The sequence below is a fragment of the Giraffa tippelskirchi genome, chromosome 9 (genome assembly GCF_054371585.1).
Source record: "Giraffa tippelskirchi isolate mGirTip1 chromosome 9, T2T-mGirTip1v1.2.pri, whole genome shotgun sequence".
In the NCBI taxonomy this organism is placed as follows: domain Eukaryota; kingdom Metazoa; phylum Chordata; class Mammalia; order Artiodactyla; family Giraffidae; genus Giraffa; species Giraffa tippelskirchi.
In genome coordinates, this window is record NC_137283.1 from 122,558,026 (window position 1) to 122,577,879 (window position 19,854).

The 19,854-nt window shown below is 35.8% G+C and overlaps 1 protein-coding gene across 9 annotated transcripts in view; it reads left to right on the forward strand.

Annotated features, from left to right (window-relative positions):
- Nucleotides 1-19,854, forward strand: part of EPHA7 (EPH receptor A7) — a 198,676-nt gene that overhangs the window by 144,244 nt on the left and 34,578 nt on the right. For all 9 annotated transcript variants that reach the window (XM_081524412.1, XM_081524413.1, XM_081524414.1 and 6 more), the window contains exon 6: nucleotides 18,409-18,533. In XM_081524412.1, coding sequence (XP_081380538.1) covers nucleotides 18,409-18,533 — 125 coding nt within the window. The remainder of the gene's footprint in view (nucleotides 1-18,408; nucleotides 18,534-19,854) is intronic.

The window sequence follows — 19,854 nt, forward strand, 5'->3', positions numbered from 1 at the left end:
ACATTTCAATATTATATTAATTGTGTGCAGTTGTATTTTTTGTTTTGTTTTGTTTTATGATGAGGAAAAATCAGATTTGTATTAACGAGGAAGTAGAATTACCTTAAATGAATTATTCATATGACTTTCCTAGTCATAATATACCAGGTCACTGGGCATTCTGAAGAGCCTTGCTCTGGCGCTGAGTGAGGTAATACTGTTATGTGAATGTGTAATGGAACGTGCTCAGAACTCTGCATTGCTTCACTTCTCAGGAAACAGAAGTTGATGTTGAGCCTTGGTGCTAGTTTGTGGGTTTGTTGTTGTTGTTGTTCAGTCGCTCAGTTGTGTCTGACTCTTTGCAACTCCATGGACTGGAGAATGCCAGGCTTCCCTGTCCTTCACCAGGTAATCTGGTAATCTATTGATTTAAGGCAAAATTTATCTAAAACTGAGTAACTAACCTAAAACTAGGAGGAAGGGGGAGAGAATAGAATAAATAATTTTTTTCTGTTTCAGAGGAAAATTTTAGGTCAGAATTTTGTTATCAGAGTTTTGTAAGCAAAATGAACTATGAGGACATTAGTCTTTCAAAATTAGACCTGACAAATTGACTCAGAGTTGAAGGGACATCTAATACTGTTTCTCTCATACTGGCGTTTGTTTGACTAGAAACTGAAGAGTTATCAATTGCATTCCTTTATTAAATATGGAGTTTATTTTTAAGAGAATATGCACCAGTATAATTTCTGAGATTACCATAAAGCAATGAGAAATATCTTCAATGTATGAGTCACTTATTTCACAATACTATTCTGTAGTTACTACATTTACAAATCAGTAGCAATAAAATTATCAACATATATTGGTCATAAAATGCTTTTAATTACAGATATGAAAAGTTTATATATGAATATAGTTATATATATCTGTATATGTATCACATGTTCATTTGTAGGATACGTGACTTTATAGTTAGATACTGTAGATGAAGAACTATAGTATTTTCTTACATGAAAAATTACTTAGAATATTTGTATATTTTATATATTATATAAATATGTATCAATTTTAATTAAAAAAATTTGTTCTTTTATAATTTGAGAACATTTTTCTTTTTTATCCCAAATGGTTTAAGGCCAGGATAATAGGTATTAACTAAAATCCTTCATGATAATGACCATTTAAATAAACATTTGGGGAATTGAAGCTAATATTTTGATGGCTTTGTTTTATTAACAAGTGTATTATATATAACCAAAATTTTGTATATCCTGTAACTTTATATATATATATATCTTGCTAACCCTGTGCAGACACACAGAACAAGACATAATGAGGGAACTTGACTGCATTGTAAATTTTTTAATAAAATAAAATACTCATAATACCATAAGCAAAATTATGCTTATTTGAATAAATAGTTTGAATGTGTTGGTATTAAAATTTATCTTACTGATATATTGAAAAATACCAAAAATTAATCACCAACTTTTAAGTTGCTCTGGTATAGGGTGGTTTCACCAATTTCTTTCTTTCTTTTTTTTAAATCATTTGGCATTTTGTGATGTCTCGCGCTTAGAGAATTGCAATAGACATAGCAAGTAGTAGTCAAAAAAAAAAAAAATCTGATCTTAAGTACATATTTAACTTTGCAAAGTTCTGCAAGGTATTTTCACACTTTAATTTGAGAGAATAATTAACCTAGAACAAAGAAAAAAACATTTGCATCCTAGAGGAGATTTTTAGATAATGAAGAACTATAATTTGTTCATTAAATCAGAACTTAAGTTGTACCTAAAGGCTGGCAACTACAATAAACAGTGGGGACATTTTATTGTCAAAGCCAAGCATGTTCCCCCAGCCTTATGGAGCATACAGTCAAGTGGGGAAAACAGATAGTCATCAAATAATTATACAAACATATGTCAATTTCCAGCTCTGAAATGCTGTAAAGGGAAATTTTTAATTCTGTGCATGTAAAGTTGCTTCAGTCCTATCCGACTCTGTGTGACCCTATGGGCTCCTCTGTCCATGGGATTCTCCAGGCAAGAATACTGGAGTAGGTTGCCATTTCCTCCTCCAGGGGATCTTCCCAACCAAGGGGTCAAACCAGGTTCTTTACCACTAGCGCCACCTGGGAATGAGCATAAAAAATAGGTTGGGTTTTATTCAATCAGAGAAGTTGGAAAAGATACTCTAAGAGGAGCAGTCAGAATGAGGTGAAGGGGAATTTGTTACAGTTGAAGAACAAAAGTATAGGATGCACAGAATGTGAGGATATTTATACACGGTGAGGCTGGAAAGCTGGAGGTCAAACAGTAAGTTATGTTAGTTTTGACACTTATTCTAAAGTCATGGAAAGCCCATTTTTAACAGCTTTCATTAGATATAATTTGCATAATATAAAATTCACCCCTTTCAAGTGTATCATTCAATGGTTTTTGGTAAATGTAAAGAGTTGTGTAATCATCACTACAATAAAATATTAAACTATTACCATTACCTTAGTAAGACATCTCCTGCCCATTTTTGGTCTATCCCCATTCCTACCCCTAAACCTAGCCAACTACTAATCTAATTTTTGTCTCTATAGGGTTGTCTTTCTAAACATTTTATATAAATAGAATCATACAATGTGGGTCTTATGCATCTGAGTCTTTCAGTTAGCATATTTTTTTGAGGATCATTCATGTTGTACCATATAGCAAGTCCATTCATTTTTATGGAATGAATATATACTCTTCCCTAGTATATATTTCCCTCATGTAGTATTTCATTTTATTAGTCAACAGTTGATGGATCTTTAGGTTGTTTCCACTTTTTGCGCTGCATGAATAAAATTGCTATAAACATTCTCGTTTAAGTCTTCATGTAGATCTATGTTTTCATTTCTCCAGGGTAGACTACTAAGTGTTTAATCACTGTGTTATATGGTAACTTTATATCTAACTATTTAAAAATTTCCCAAACTGCTTTTTGAAAATGGCTGTTATATTTTACATTTCCCACCAACAGTGTATGAGAGTTCCGGTTTTTCCACATCCTTGCTAAGACTTGTTATTACCTGTCTTGTTGGTTGTAGCCATTCTAGTTGGTATCAAGTAGTATTTTAATATAGTTTCAATTTGCATTTCTTTAATGACTAATGAACATAAGCATCTTTTTAACCTTCTGGAAATTTGACTATTGCTTGAGGAGAAAGGGCTTGCAAAGGAAACAAAGGAATTAACCACACAGATAGAGAAAAACTAGAATAGTGTGTCTTGGGAGCCAAGGATAAAGTGAGAAAAAGTTAACAATATTAACGCTGTTGAGAACACAAGGAAGATGAGGATTGGGAAAAGTACTTCCATGTGGTTAGACTGAGAGCGTTTGTGGCTTATCCAACCAGCTGGATGGAATGAAGTAGACTGAAGCCAGACTGAAGAAGGTTGTAGCATGAATGAGTTTTAAAGAAAGGGAGAAAAAGAATCTAGACAACTTATTGGCACATTCAGTTATAAAGGGAAGAAGAGTGATTCCCTGGGAGATGAATGGGGGTATAGGTTTGAGGAATAATTTAATTTTCACAGGGGAAACCTGTAAACTCTATTAGGCCAAATCCAGTAAAGAGGAAGCAATTGCTTACATAAAAGAGAAAGGGTAACTGGTGTATGATAAATGTCTCCATGTACTTAGCATGTAGTAAGTGGCTAAAATATGCATGGTGGTATGTTCCTTGCTAGTACTGTCAATCAATTTGAGACTCTATTTCACATAGGAATTTCTCATGTCAAATGGTTAAATGCTGCTGCTAAGTCGCTTCAGTCGTGTCCGACTCTGTGTGACCCCATAGATGGCAGCCCACCAGCCTCCCCCATCCCTGGGATTCTCCAGGCAAGAACACAGGAGTGGGTTGCCATTTCCTTCTCCAATGCATGAAAGTGAAAAGTGAAAGTGAAGACACTCAGTCATGTCCGACTCTTAGCGACCCCATGGACTGCCGCCTACCAGGGTCCTCTGTCCATAGGACTTTCCAGGCAAGAGTACTGGAGTGGGTTGCCATATCATTTAAAGGTGTTCTTACAAAATGTTCTCTGTTCGTTATTCTAACAGAGAATAGTCATCTGCTATTCATGATGTCTAATAAATGGTTTCTCTCAAAAGAAAAACTGTTTAAATCACCTGATATGACCTTTTCAGACCTGACTGTTGCACTCTTCAGGTTTTCTACAACTGTCTGGTCCTACAAGAAAAAGGCTTACCTCAAGTAACTCCCTGATACAGCCAAACAAGGGAAAAAAAATTTTCTCACTTTACTCTTGTGTGCATGAATGCTACGTTGCTTCAGTCATGTACAACTCTTTGCAAATCTATGAAATTCTGTCCATGGCATTCTCTGGGTAAGAATATTGGAGTGAGTTGCTGTTTCCTACTGCAGGGGATCTTTCTGACCCAGGAACTGAACCCAGGTCTCTTACTTCTCCTGCAGGCGGGTTCTTTACCACTAGTGCTACCTGGGAAGCCCACCTTACCTTTAAACTTGGCTAATAAAGATTTAGTGATATCATAAATATCTAAGTCCCAGTTTACATAACCTTCTTTTTTTGTTCATCATCTAATGCCTTCAATTAGAAATCTGAATCACTTTCCTTGATCTGTTCTGTTCTATATTCAGAAGAGAAATTAATTGAGGAGGCTGGAAGGATAGGAATCAAGTTAAGTGACTGATCGCCCTTTCTCTTGCTGTTGGGAAGACAAGGCTTGCAGACACCTCCAGTTTCCTCCCTATTATCAAGTCCTTTCTTCTTATTTACTATCCTTTTTTTTAGAACAGCAGTATACCCTACTTAAATTATAGAAATCCATGTCCAGCCTAGGAAAGAAGATGAATGAGACATAAACAAAAGATTGCTAGAGCTTGCTGGAAAAGTTGCTTTTCCTTATTTAGACCTTGAGCATTCCACACTGCCTTTTCATTGCATGCCTGCAACGTGGATGTTATTGCTATAGTAGCAGCAACCTTAACACATTGCAACATTGAGGGAAAGGCCAGGAGTATCTCTCTCCATCCTTGAGACACTGAACCCAGTATAGCAATGGCCTATCTGTGAAGTATATGCATTTTTGAATGAGAAAAATAAAGGAAAAAAAACCAATTAAACCACTGTTTGTTTGGGTTTTCTTACTTGGAACCAAACAAACTCTAACTTAGAAGTGAGCAAACTTTCTGAAAAGGCCCAGATAATAAAAATTTCATGCTTTATAGGCCATATTTTCTGTTACAATTCCACACCTCTTGTATTTTAGCACAAATAGCACCCATAAACCATATGTAAGCAGGTGGATGCAGTTGTGTTCTAGTGAAATTTTACTTGTAAAAACAGGTAACTAGATTCAGCCAGGAGCCATAGATTCCTGCTCTAACTGATAAGAGGGTGAAGCTGGGGACATTATTGTCCTGTGCTTGAGTTCTAGTTAGTCATTGAGAAGGAATAGTGGCAGGAGACTATTTAGGAATAAAGTCAAATCTGCATATATGAAAGATGAGGGCAGGGGCATATGCTAAGCAAATATTGATCAGTTTCTGCTTCTGGCTAAGAGACACCAGTATTTGGGGAGGATTCTGGAAGATTTTGATTCCTATATTGAAGTATCTGTATTCAGTGGTAATCAGAATACAGATGGGCATTTGATAAAAATGGGCAAACACATTTTCTGTTTTGCATATTCACTAGATTAAAGCAGAATTGTTTTTAACTTGTTTTCTATACAAATGTACAATATTTTAGCAACATTCTGGGTCAAAGGTGTTTGTTTGCTATCCTGGCAATTTAAATGCTATTTATGATACTGATTTCTATGGAAAATGAAGTCTAAATTATAAACAACTAAGCTACAAAGTAACCTTTGAAACCAAACTTATTCCTAAATTGGTAAATCTCCCTATATATAGCTATTCATTATAAACCAGATTTTCCCAGTGAATGAAAGTGACTCTTTGAGTATTAATTGGATGCTTTAAGAAACTGCATTAATTTTGTTTTGGTACTAAAATGTTATTTACTGAATTAATGGCACATGGCACCATTGGCATTATACAGGTTTAGGATATTTAATGCAGCTTTCATTTATGCCTAACTTCCTAGGCAGCAGCAACAACTTTAAAATACAAGCCACAATGCTAGTCGAAATGTATTTAGCAGACTCTATTAAACTAAGTGCTTAGTTTGTAGTAGGTTCTTGAAATAAAGTAATAAATCTTGACTGGTGTTGAGAACTCATTATTAAGCAATGTGAATCTCTTAAGTTTATGCACTTCAGAGATGAAATATATTCAGAGTACCTGAAGCAATTGGGATTATAACTTTTTTAATTGCACATTTTAGGTGAGATAATTTTAGTGAGTTTCGAGACACTTTAGGTTTCCTTCTTTTTTTGCCCCTCCACCTCCTCCTTCTCTTCCTCCTTTTTCTTTCTTCTTCTTCCCTTCTTCTTTTCCTTCTTGAATAATCAAACTTTGAATGGAGAATTAAAATCGAATTAGTTGTAAGGAGCACTGCTGATGCTGCTGCTAAGTTGCTTCAGTCGTGTCCCACTCTGTGCGACCCCACAGACGGCAGCCCACCAGGCTCCGCCGTCCCTGGGATTCTCCAGGCAAGAACACTAGAGTGAGTTGCCATTTCCTTCTCCAATGCACGAAAGTGAAAAGTGAAAGGGAAGTCACTCAGTCGTGTCTGACTCTTTGCGACCCCATGGACTGCAGCCTACCAGGCTCCTCCGTCCATGGGATTTTCCAGGCAAGAGTACTGGAGTGGGGTGCCACTGCCTTCTCTAGAGTGATGATTTCCGGAAAAAATGTAAAAAGTGACAGACAAAACCACTAATAAGGAACAAGAGCTGCAAAAATAATATTGTTAGATAATATTTAAGAAAATATGTTGATTTGGATACATGTGAGTTTTAGGCCCAGAAAGACACAGGCAGAAAAAATAAACTGTATAATGGAAATGTATGAAATTGATGGCAGCCAGAATATAATGACATCCGCTATTCTGTTTTAACTATTATTATCAAGAACTTGGGATAGAGTAAAAGAATGGTGTTTGATAGGAAATTGCCACACTTACTTTTGCTGGATTCTATTTTGTATTGTATCACTTTAACACATGCATACCTCTTTGTAAATAGATTTGCCCTCAATTATAAATATGAATTTCACATATAAATGATTTTTAAAATATTTTAAATGCATTTATTAAAAGTAATTCATAGATGCACATTGTTTATCTATATTTTGATATATTTATACATGTACTTCCCTGGTCTCTCAGTGGTAAAGAATCTAACTGCTAATGCTGGAGACATGGGTCCGATCCCTAGGTTGGGAAAGTTCCCTGGAGTAGGAAATGGCAACCCACTCCAGTATTCTTGCCTGGAGAATCCCATGGACAGAGGAGCTTGGCAGGCTATAGTCCATGGGGTTACAAGAAGAGTCAGACACAACTTAGCAACTAAACAACAACAATATTCATACATAAACACTCATATATGTGAAACAAACATTTTATGAAACTGTATCACTATATGTAGAGAACTCAGTTTTTATGGTTTCATTTTTTGAAATTTTGGTTTTAATACATTATACTCATTTTGTGATGATGAGAAATGGTGGTGTACTGGAAAAGGATTTGGGGATTAAAAATCCAGTGTGGTCACATTTTAAGCAGACAGATGGCATTCAGTAATGTAAATTTTATTCTAATGTAAAAATATGATTTATTCTGCATGTATATTATTAATGCACTGCTTTAAGGCAAATCTCACATCTCCTCTTTATTTAATATTCTTTCTATTGACAATGTTCCTCGTTAAACAACCTACGTGTTATTTAAATAAATGTAATAATGCCTGTGAAAAGTAAGCTGAATCTTCAGATTTCCAGAATGTTATTATAATGTACAGAACAATATTTTAAATATTATGTACTTATTTAGGAAGAGGAACAAATGAGCTTACTTAGCCACATAATTATATATGTAAATATTAGTATATATTATTACATAACTTAAGAATCATTTATATAGTTTTATTATATATATATAATTTTTGTTATATTGTAAGGAAATAAAGTTACAGCATATCAAATAAAAAATAATTTAGAACTCTATTTTTAATATAAGCTAAAAGAAAATATATTCATGTTATAAAGAATGTAATTAGATGGATGTGAAAATTAAAATTAAAGATACCCATAACACAAAGATTTGTAGTATATTAATGTTTCAAAAATTGCTGACTGTCATTATAATATTTCTGTCATTAAAATACAATGTTATTCTCTATTTATAATAAAACATGTTCCAAGGTCAAAGAAAATGTACACAACTGAAAAGGTTATTCTGTTGCCCTGTAAAGGAGGTTTTGGCCATTAACAAATGTTTATACATACGTGCCCATATATTTTATTCTGTTTAAGCATTTATTTTCATTATTGAAAAGGTCTCTTGTAGGCTATAGCTATCCCATACTTCCTTATAAATCATTTTTATAACTAGTTCATCATTAAAGTAAGAGTGGTGACATAGTTGATCTTATAAATAAGGTAGCTTTTAACTCTGGATTCATGGAAAATTAGAGATGGAGTCATATTACTTGATAGACCACAAGCAAAAGTATATGGATTTTTTTAAAGTGATCGAATTAATAGTTTCCCCACCACCCAAAATAGAAGAGATTGCTTCATTTGTATTTCTCTCTCAACTTAATATATAATATTTTGAAAAGAACATGTGTTTGTCCTCTTTCCATTTTGGTAGTCGTTTGATTTTTTTACAGTGATATGTTCCTTCTAAATGACTTAACCTCAATGTCTTTCTGTTTAGATGGCATGTATAAAATATAAAGTATAAATTATAGAAATTGGTCATTTCTAAATTACTGAAATTGAATAAAACCTGTCAATATTAAAAAACCTCACATTTGCCAACATTTATTATAGACAACCCCGAAATTCCACATTGAGTTGACAGTTTGTTTTCCTGCCAAAGCTTCAGAACAATTGTTCTCAAACTTAGCTATTCATCAGCTTCATCTGAGGACCATTTGAAATAATTATGCCTGAATCTGACCCCAAGATCAGTGTATTCTGGAATGGGTCCCAGGCATCAGTAAGTCTAACACAAACAAATTAAATGTAGAATAATAATAAATATACATATATGTATATATTTCTTACCATGTCGCAGGAATGGTTTTAAACATTTAACATGTAGTCATGTAGTTCTATTTATAAAGTATGTACTCTGATTATAGCTGTTTTAAAGCTGAGAAAACCGATGCTCAAGAAGTTTGGTTCCTTGTTCACGATTTCATAATTTGCAAATAAGTGCTGGAAACCAGGTGCACACCCAGTAGACACCCATGATCCCGTGCTCTTCACTCCTTCACTCTACTGCTTTACCACATTTCCTGGCTTCAAGGAGCATCAGAATAACTGAGGAGATAAACAGCTATAAATTAATTGTTACACTGTGTAGTACTATCCACTAGGGAAATAGGGTTTTAGAAAAAAAGATCTCTATTAGCTGAAGCAGATGAAGAATGATTCAATGAATTGTAACTTATTTGTGGAGGCCACCAGAGAAAAAATCATGGGTCCAGTCTTGAACCTGGCTCTGTTACTATTTCTATTTCTGTGATAGAAAGTTATCTCATGCAGATTATAGACACAATATCAACATTCTTGATAGTTAACTTATATAGTTATACCAGTCAAATGGGCTTTCCAGGTGGCACTAGTGGTAAAGAATCCACCTGCCAATGCAGGAGATGCAAGAGATCCATGTTCAATCCCTGGTCAGGAAGGTTCCCTGAAGTAGGAAATGCAAATGGCTCCAGTATTCTTGCCTGGAAAATTCCCTGGACAGAGGAACCTGGTGGGCTACAGTCCACGGGGCTGCAAAGAGTCGGATGCAACTGAATACACAGACTTACACCAATCAAACACTGAATTACATATGTTTTTTTGCAACAATAAAAGTTTTTATGTGTTTTACTCTTTACTGCCTCCCAATGATTTGCTAGCACTTGGTTCATATTTCATCTATGCTCTGGTATTAAGTTGTGCATTCAAATTTTGCATATTCATATTCTAGCTTGTTTCTTACACTAAAATCTCCTTGAAGGTGGGTCTCGTCATCCTTGTAGTCTGTGCAATAGTTTGTGCCGTGCTTAGACTCTCAGTCATGTCCCACCCTTTGTGACACTATGGACTATAGGCCACCAGGCTCCTCTGTCCACGGGGATTCTCCAGGCCATGCCCTCTTCCAAGGGATCTTCCCAACCCAGGGATAGAACCTATGTCTTATGCATTTCAAGTGGATTCTTTACCGTCTAAGCCACCAGGGTGGTAAAGCCCATACAGTACTTTGGTTATACTATAATCAGTAGTGAAAAAATTAAATGTTAAATTTTAAAGTTAATGAAACATCAGAAGTCAATAAAAATATTGTTATAGTGATCTTACCTTCTGGGCATTTTAGTGTAACATTGAAGTGTACTTCAGACTAATGCTAATATACTTTTAAAAGTCATTGCTACTTTAAATGCTAGTATGTGACAAGTAGCTTGCACCAGTAAGAATATGATCAAAGAGCCTGTAAAGAAAAATAAATGCTTCTTTTTTTTGAAATGCTTCTTCTTTAAGAAAGTTCTACTAAGAAAAAAGATGTCATCTGAGCAAGAACAAAAAAATGCTTGCTGACTTAGGTGTACCTCTCACATAACTCCATCATCTCCTCATAGGCCAAAGATTTGCTTCTGCAATTGGAGTAGCCAGTCTGTGCTTTGAGTGGCACTGTCTAAAACATTTTAAGTAATAGTAACTTTATTTAGCCCCAATTTTCTTTGATAAAGCAATGATTCTAAGTGAGTTTTAATAATGGCATATTTTACCTATTCAATCCATATAACCTCACCTACCTCTTTTCACCTGCAGGCACTAAACCACTCTGAAATGTTTTATCCTCCTTAGATGATTCATATTAAATACCAATTTGCCAGCAGTTTTATTGAAGCATAATTTATAAGCGAAAGAAGTGGGAGGGGAACATGCTTATATTTATAAGTATCTGGTCAAATATATCCATAGTACATCCACAGACTGGAATACAACACAGCTGGTTAAAGAGCAATGCATATCTGTATGTGTTAAATGATACAAGTTATAAAATATAGCACAAATGAAAACTATCAAGGTTTTGAACTATTAAAATGATAACATCCCTGTCTTCTAAAATGCATCCCCTAAGGGTCTTTTCATCATTATGGCCCCTCCTGGATTCTCAACCAATGTTAAGTGTGAGGCCTAAGAGCTTTTCTGCTTCTAGTACCTGCTCTCAAGAAGTGCCAGCACCTAGAATTATTTCAGTGTAGTTGAAAAAAGGCATGGGATTAGAATTTTAAAATGTGATTGATTCCAAAATCTTCCCCTTTCTGAGTGGATGTTACTTAATTTCCATAACCCTCAGCTTTTCCATCAATAAAATAGAACAATGGTACCTACCTTCACAGTTATAGTAGGGAAGAAGGGAGGTGATATATGGTGGCTCAGATAGTAAAGAATCCACCTGCCATGTGTGTTCATACCCAGGGTTGAGAAGATCCCCTGGAGGAGGGTATGGCAACCCATACCCTTCTTGCCTGGAGAATTCCATGGACAGAGGAGCCTAGCAGGCTACAGTCCATAGGGTCGCAAAGAATCAGACACAACTGAACCACTAAGTACAGCAGAGTATAGCACAGCAAACTGTAAATTTATATAGAAATGCCACCATGCCCTGCATAGACTAAATGTCAAATATTTATTGAATAGAACTGAACTAGCAAAAAATATTAACTGTTGATTGAAAAGGTAGGTGACATATATGACTCAATATCAAGACCTCCTTAACCTTGCTGAGTTGTCATATTAGGTTGAAAGTGAAAGTTGCTCAGTTGTGTCCAACTGTTTGCGACCCCATGGACTCTACAGTCCATGGAATTCTCCAGGCCGGAATACTGGAGTGGGTAGCCTTTTCCTTCTCCAGGGGATCTTCCCAACCCAGGGATCGAACCCAGGTCTCCGGCATTGCAGGCAGATTCTTTACCAGCTTGAGCCATATTAGGTTATAATTTAGTTATTCTTTTCTGGGTAGGACTGGTGTGAATAGTACACTTAGTTCTGGACAGCTGCCTAATTTGTACCTACCTATTTTTACAGTGGTTTATTTTATTTGCATTAATAGTTACAATTACATTATAATTCTATGAAAATACAAATGCACCTAGAGTTACAAATTAACCCCCTCGTCAATTAATATTTTAGGCAGCACTTAACCACAGATGAGCAGGAGTCCAGATTCATGTTTAGGACTAATGGCCATAGTAGCTTTCATGATAACCCTCAGGTCTTTGCCCTTTAAAGCATTTTAATAGAGAATTACTATTCTAATGAGTAATTAGGCTTACTAATTCCTACAGTAGTTAATTAAACATCCAAATAATTGGTTACTAATCAGCTGATGACAGAAAAAGATTTATTTCCAGAAAGACATATTGGATCATTTTTACAAAGATGTTGACTGTTGCTTAAAGAACAAAGCTCTTTTTAGTTGATTCAATAGCTGAGGAGTGACTTTTGTTGTTCCTGTGAAGTGTTTTATTACCCTATTGGAATGATACTAACTTTATTCACTTGGCTGATGGGCTTCCCAGGTGGAGCTCATGGTAAAGAACCTGCCTGCCAACGTAGGAGACATAAGAGAGGCGTTCCCTGGGTCAGGCATATCCCCTGGAGGAGGGCATGGCAATCCACTCCAGTGCTCTTGCCTGGAGAATCCGCATGGTCAGAGGAGCCTGCAGGCTACAGTTCACAGGGTCATAAAGAGTCAGACAAGACTAAAGAGACTGAGCATGTGTGCACACAATGGGAATCTAAAAAATGTCAATAGATGTAACAAGTTATGTAGTAAAAGATTTCTACACAACTTCATACCTGTTGAAGTACTTGTTGACCCATCTTACCTGATTGTATTGTTTAGAAATACAAATATTATTTTCCACTCACAATTCTTTGCTGAAATTCATTGAGAGCATTTAAATGTAGTGAAAATAACAAGTATCAATAAATTACTTTTTTAAGTCCAAAATCAAATTTATGAGCTTCATTGAAGTTCTAATCAAAAAAGAAAGTTTCCCCCAAGTGTATAATGGAGACTTCTTTTCTATAAGACATATGTTTTGAGTCCTGCTGCTGCTGCTGCTGCTAAGTCACATCAGTCATGTCCGACTCTGTGCGACCCCATAGACAGAAGCCCACCAGGCTCCCGTCCCTGGGATTCTCCAGGCAAGAATACTGGAGTGGTTGCCATTTCCTTCTCCAGTGCATGAAAGTAAAAGTGAAGTCGCTCAGTCGTGTCTGACTCTTTGAGACCCCATGGACTGTAGCCAACCAGGCTCCTCCATCCGTCCATGGAATTTCCCAGGCTAGAGTACTGGAGTCCTAATCAAGATCAAAATTCCTCGAATCCATGTTATTTTGGTGTAAATTTTGATACATCACACTAGTAAACCACCCTATCACTAAACTTTTTTCATCAACTTTGTTAAAATCCAGTAAGTCTATTTTTCCTTTACTGTGTATATTAAATTCTACTGTTACCATACATAGTTACCACAGAAACTTAACAACACTCATTTCTTATCTCCAAGTTCTGTGGGTCAGAAGTTGGTGCACAGTGGGACTGTGGGGCTCAGCTGGAGCCTCAGCTGCCAGCCTAATGGACAGAAATCAAGTTATCAGATGGGTTGGGGGCTTACCTGAAGACTCGGGGGAAGATCCACCTCCAGTCTCATTGATGTTGTCAGAATTCCAAGTCTTTGTGCCTCTATCATGGTTTCTATTTCTCTGCCTCTAACACCTGTGGCATGACTTTGATCCTTAAAGATTGCCCTCATATCTTGTGTTTCCCATGTATCCCCTCCAGCGATGGCAGATTGATTCCTTCTTATTCTTCACATCTCTTTGGCTTCACCTTTTGCAACAACTATATAACCCTGGGTGGAAAAATCTCTCTGTTCATAAGGGCTAGTGTGATTAGATTGGGCCCACTGGAAAAAATCCAAGAAAATATCTTTATTGTATGGCCTATAACCTTAATTATATCTGTAGTGTTCCTTTTGCCCAGCAATGTTGCAAATTTACACAGTCCAGAGATTATAGAGTATGGACTTTAGAGTGCCATTGGCTGACTACATTATGTTTTAAAATTGTCTTTCTCCTTTCTTTGTGCTAGGAAATGTTTCCATAAGTATAGGTAAGCTTAATATTTTGGTGGGGGTGGAGGGGAAATGGAGCCCTTATAAGTACACAGATGGTAATGGTTTAGTCGCTAAGTTGGGTCTTACTCTTTGCAAATCCATGGACTGTAACCCTCCAGGCTACTCTGTCCATGGGATTTTCCAGGAAAGAATACTGGTGTGGGTTTCCATTTTCTTCTGCAGGGGATCTTCCCAACCCAGGGATTGAACCCAAGTCTCCTGCTCGGCAGGCAGATTCTTTACCACTGGGCCACCCAGGAAACCCTATGAGTACATTCCATCTTGTAATTTAAACATATTTTTTAGTACTTGGATTTTAATTGAAAATTGAGATCAAAGATCATGCATGAGTGCTTGCATCTCAAAATCTCTAAAATATTGATTGGTTCAGATCTGTACATAAACCCACCATTCTTACTGATTATTTTCAATTCAAAGACTTATACTAACAATCCCATTACCCACAAATTTACCTTTTGGCTTGTTATTCAACTTTTGCTTTTCTGTGGCATCAACTCTATCAACTTTGTTTTTTATGCTGTTGAGATTTGTCACTTTAAAACACAGAAACCATTTCTGTATTTTCCAAGATCATCATTCACTGTCATTTTATAGACTCCAAATATGTCCCCAATAAGTTTTGAAAATAATTAAGGGCAAAATGTTCCATCTGTTCCTTCAGTTGAAATGAATTTTTATATTTGAATATTTCTAGAAACTTAGGTGAGAAATTAATCTGTTATTCATTTTTTAGAAATCCTACTACAAACTCATGTTTAAAATCTTGCCTGTTTTCCTACATTTTCCAATGAAGGAAATGTATTATTGCTATTTAATATTTATTAGCTTCACATTAATTCCAATTACAAAAGATTTGATTTCACTTTATTCTGAAAACTATAATGTAAATGTCATAATGCCATTTTGGTTCTTAAGTATATAATTTGGTTAGTTGTATGCATATTCTGTTCAAAATGAACTGCAGATTGTAGTTAATTGACTATTTTGGTGTAAAACATATTCTTAGTGAAACTGTCACAGTGTGATTAATTTATCAGATAAAATATATTAACCATAGAAATCAATGTATTTTAAGATTTCTTTCTTCAATTTTACTTCTATGTATAACTTCATCTGAAAAGAATGACTATTAGAATCTGATTAGCTTAGAGATAATTTTGTTTATAAACTATACATCTTGTGAGTTACATATTCTCCATGGCTGAGATTTTGAAACACAAGGGAAAATATTATCAATTTTTATGTACCAAAGTGTTGTATTCGAAGGACATAAGATAGGGAAAGATTTTTCCTATCATGCAGTTTATCTATTCTCCAGGGCTATGTGCTAGTACTTCTGTCTCTGACTCTTAAATGTGTGACTTGATACAGTATCAGCAAGGGATAAATTTTTTAAAGTAAGAAATACACAGGAAATCAGGATTATAGTCACTGACAGATATGACTCCTCATACAAAAGTGCCATAAACTTCAAAATACTATATATTTCAAGTGCATTTTTGGCATCTTTCCCCCTCAATCCTCAATTATCATCATTTTATTGGTAAATTCTTTTTCAGGCTGAAATAATGAGTATAATGTTAATGTATAACTTGCAGAAATCAAGTCTCATTCTGTGCTTATATCTTGCTACAACATGCAAGAAACTAAGTTAGGTACATTTATACCTCAAGTCTCCATGATATCTTGCAGGATTCAGTGTCTAGTCTCCCGCATCTTACTGTTTAGGCATAGAAATGAAGCAAAATGTTTTATAGTTTGACTTACACTCCCAAATGAAGTGAAGCTACGTGTGTTCCTAAAAGAGACCTAGAAATTAGCTGTAACCAATTTCCATCTAACCTATTTCCAAATGGCACACATCATGCCATAAACCCTGATGGGAGGCCCAGCAGCCTTATTGAGTAATTTATGTATTGACTCAGAGAAGGCAATGGCAACCCACTCCAGTACTGTTGCCTGGAAAATCCCATGGACGGAGGAGCCTGGTAGGCTGCAGTCCATGAGGGTAGCTAGGAGTTGGACACGACTGAGCGACTTCCCTTTCACTTTTCACTTTCATGCATTGGAGAAGGATATGGCAACCCACTCCAGTGTTCTTGCCTGGAGAATCCCAGGGATGGGGGAGCCTGGTGGGCTGCCGTCTATGGGGTCGCACAGAGTGGGACACAACTGAAGAGACTTAGCAGCAGCAGCAGCAGTATGTATTCACTGTTGTAGTATTCTCACCTGTGCTGCATTCTGTTTTTTAACTGATAGAAAGTAAACAGGCTTTATGGGGCTTCCCAGGTGAAAAGAACCAAGAGATGGTGGTGGGACTCCTGGGTCGAGAAGATCCCCTGGAGGAGTGCATGGCAACCCACTCCAGTATTCTTGCCCACACCATCCCATGGACAGAGGAGCCTGGTGGGCTATAGTCCACAGGGTCACAAAGAGTCAGACACGACTAAAGTAGTTTAGCACGCAGCACGCACAGATTTTATGAGTGGTTTTAAGTAAATTAGACTATTAGAGATTACTGGCTAAGTATCAATAAGATCTTATCTCACCACTAGTTGGGGTTTGTGTTTCCCAAGGCTCTGGTTTGGGGATGCAGCTTCTTGAACCACGCAGTTGCTGAGATGCTAAAAATATTTTGGGTGGAGAGATAAATCACTTTAGAAACAAATATTTCTTCATTGCATATATTAAGGTTTTAAAAGTCATGGAAAAAAGTAAGATTTCTTATTAGAAATTTGCTTTATTGGAAACATATCAGAAACACAGTTAGTCTATAAACACAGTCTGTTGAGTACTTTAGCTGCATGCCCCTAAAGGGAAAGTTGTTCCACTTAATCTGCCCTAGTTATGCTTTTGTTAGTAATCTGAGAAGAAATGGGAGTCATGCATCTTTCAGGTCCTTCCCTCAAAATCGCCAAGCCAGAAAGCAATGACAAATGTTTTTTCTCGACATTGATATAAGAAAATACTAAGAAGTAGAAGAAACAAAATAAAGCCAAAGGGATAAACATCAGAAGCTTGCTTAAACAGCTTTAGCCCCATTTAATTGCTTTCCTGTCAGCAGGATTATTAACAATTTTGGACGTCTGAAAATTAAATTAACAGCCTGAAAATATTTTACAGAATGAGATAGAGCATGATACATGAAACATAATGACCCCAGTGAAATTCAGCCAAGCCAGTGTGACTACTCATTTAGACAGAGAAGACAACTAGTTAATCATCACTGAGCAAATTAGACAGAGCAAATTAGTTTCCTACATTCCACAGTCTTAGCTACCAAAAAGAGTATATGCCACTAATTAGGATGAAAGAATCTAAGCGTATTATTATCTGTATAGAAAGAGAAAGCAAAATTGTAGCTTGAATTACTTCTATTAAAGCTTGAAGCCTAGGTTACGTAGGTATAAATTACATGTGCAAGCATTTGTGTGTGTGTATGTTTTCACACATACATATTGATGTTTAATTAACAGAAGCCTTAGCATTTTCTTGCATCTTGACCTAATGAAGTATAAAATTTTTTTCAAGGTTAATTAGAATTCTTCGGGAACAGACTCACACACAGACACACACATGTCAAACATAAAACCATTTCTTTTAAAGTGTGATTCCTTTCGTTAAAGATGAAAGTAGCCATTCCGTATACTTTACCTGGCCCGGTGTTAAATTATTTTTTCTTTTAAAAGGTGTATTGTCATTGTATATGAAATAAATATTTGGACTTAGTTTATCACTGGAGATTAATCTGAAATCATATTTTGTAGCCTTAATTAGCATTTATTTGCTTAATTGTCATTCTCAACCCCATCGTTCCCATTTTTCACTAACTTGAACAATGCTATCTTCTGCTGTTTGCACTTTAATTTAAATTTCTATTAAGGTTTATGAACAGTAATAAGGTCCTGTTTGAATATTCATTAGCTTTTGAATTGTGAGCTATGAAAAGGTGCTTTCTTTTACCTTAATGAAACTGGCACAGCATGGGACTGATCAGTTGTGACATTTGATTTGAGGCATCCAGTGAATTTTCTCATTGTTTATTGACACATCTTGTCCAAACAGCTCCCTCGCAAGTGAGCGGAGTAATGAAGGAGAGAGTGCTGCAGCGGAGTGTGGAGCTTTCCTGGCAGGAACCCGAACATCCCAATGGAGTCATCACCGAATACGAAATCAAGTATTACGAGAAAGTAAGTGCTAAGAACTGCTGAAACATGCAACCATGTATGATGCTCACTGTGTCTCGTGTATCCTACTGCACTGTCGACTAAAGCTGGTCATTGTAATACCAGCTGTTTGGAGCTACTTCAAAATGGATAGTTGATGCTAGCCAATTTTAATAACCCTCTCCCTGAATCTCTGGCTCATTATTATAATGATGGTTTCTGTGAATTAAATTTTTGTGTTACACCAGTGAAAATATTCCACTAGGAGTGTGTTTAGGTATTCAAGTTTTGATATCCTAATTATTAGATGTAGGATGTTTAGTACCCCAGAAACCACAGAGCCCAATGTGTTTTTGAAAATGTTTCTTTGAGGTTATCTATTTGAGCCCTTCGTGACTTATTTTATGCATGTGGTTTCATTGATAATGATGGTGGCCTCAAATAATTTAGTAATTTGAAAAAATAAGACTTTTCTGTAATAAATATGTAGTCAGACGATTATATTTCACTCTGTTAAATTCCTCCTGAAGTTATACTAATCATGCCAATTATGTCTATCATTTCTTTACACCCCTCTCTCCATGAAAAAGTAGTGTGGCCAAAACTCAAGTGCTGCTCCTTCAATCCCCTGTTATGGCTAAATTTTAGTAAATAGTAATGCAACTCCATGTTTGAGTTTATTTACTTCTGACCCATCTAGAAAAAGAAAGAAAGACTGACACACCCTTGTTCACAAATATTCTAGGCTCCATCTCACAGAAAAGCTGATTCAAGGTTTGAAACATGGAACTATTATTATTACTAGCAGTAATAGTAATAATGCATTATTATTATTATTGACTTAATTAGCTAATAAGTGCTCTAATATGCATAACCGTTTTAACCATTTAGATAGAATTTCACAATAGAAACATAAAGAAAGCTCTGTAAATATTTGGGGACTGAATTGACTTGATTGAATCATTTAAATGCATAGTGCTAACCCTTGGCAATGGTTACTTTTTTTTTCACTTTAACGGAAAAACAGAGTTTTTAAGTTTGTTATATTTTTACTTATTATTTACTTTATGAATACATAACTTCCATGGCCAATGTTACATTTTAAATACTTCATTTTTGTACCAAAGAATACATTTCTTATCCCATCAAATGTATTTCTAAGAGGATCCTTGATTTTAGTTTTGGTTTTGATATGTCTGTTTTCCAGTGAGCTCTGACAGTTACAGTTTCTTCTGAAATTTCATCAGATTTCAAAAGCAATGAAACGTGTTTTAAAAATATGTTAGGTGGTAAGTCAGAGTAAAGTTTCTTACAGTGCAACACAATATTTTACAAATCTGGAATA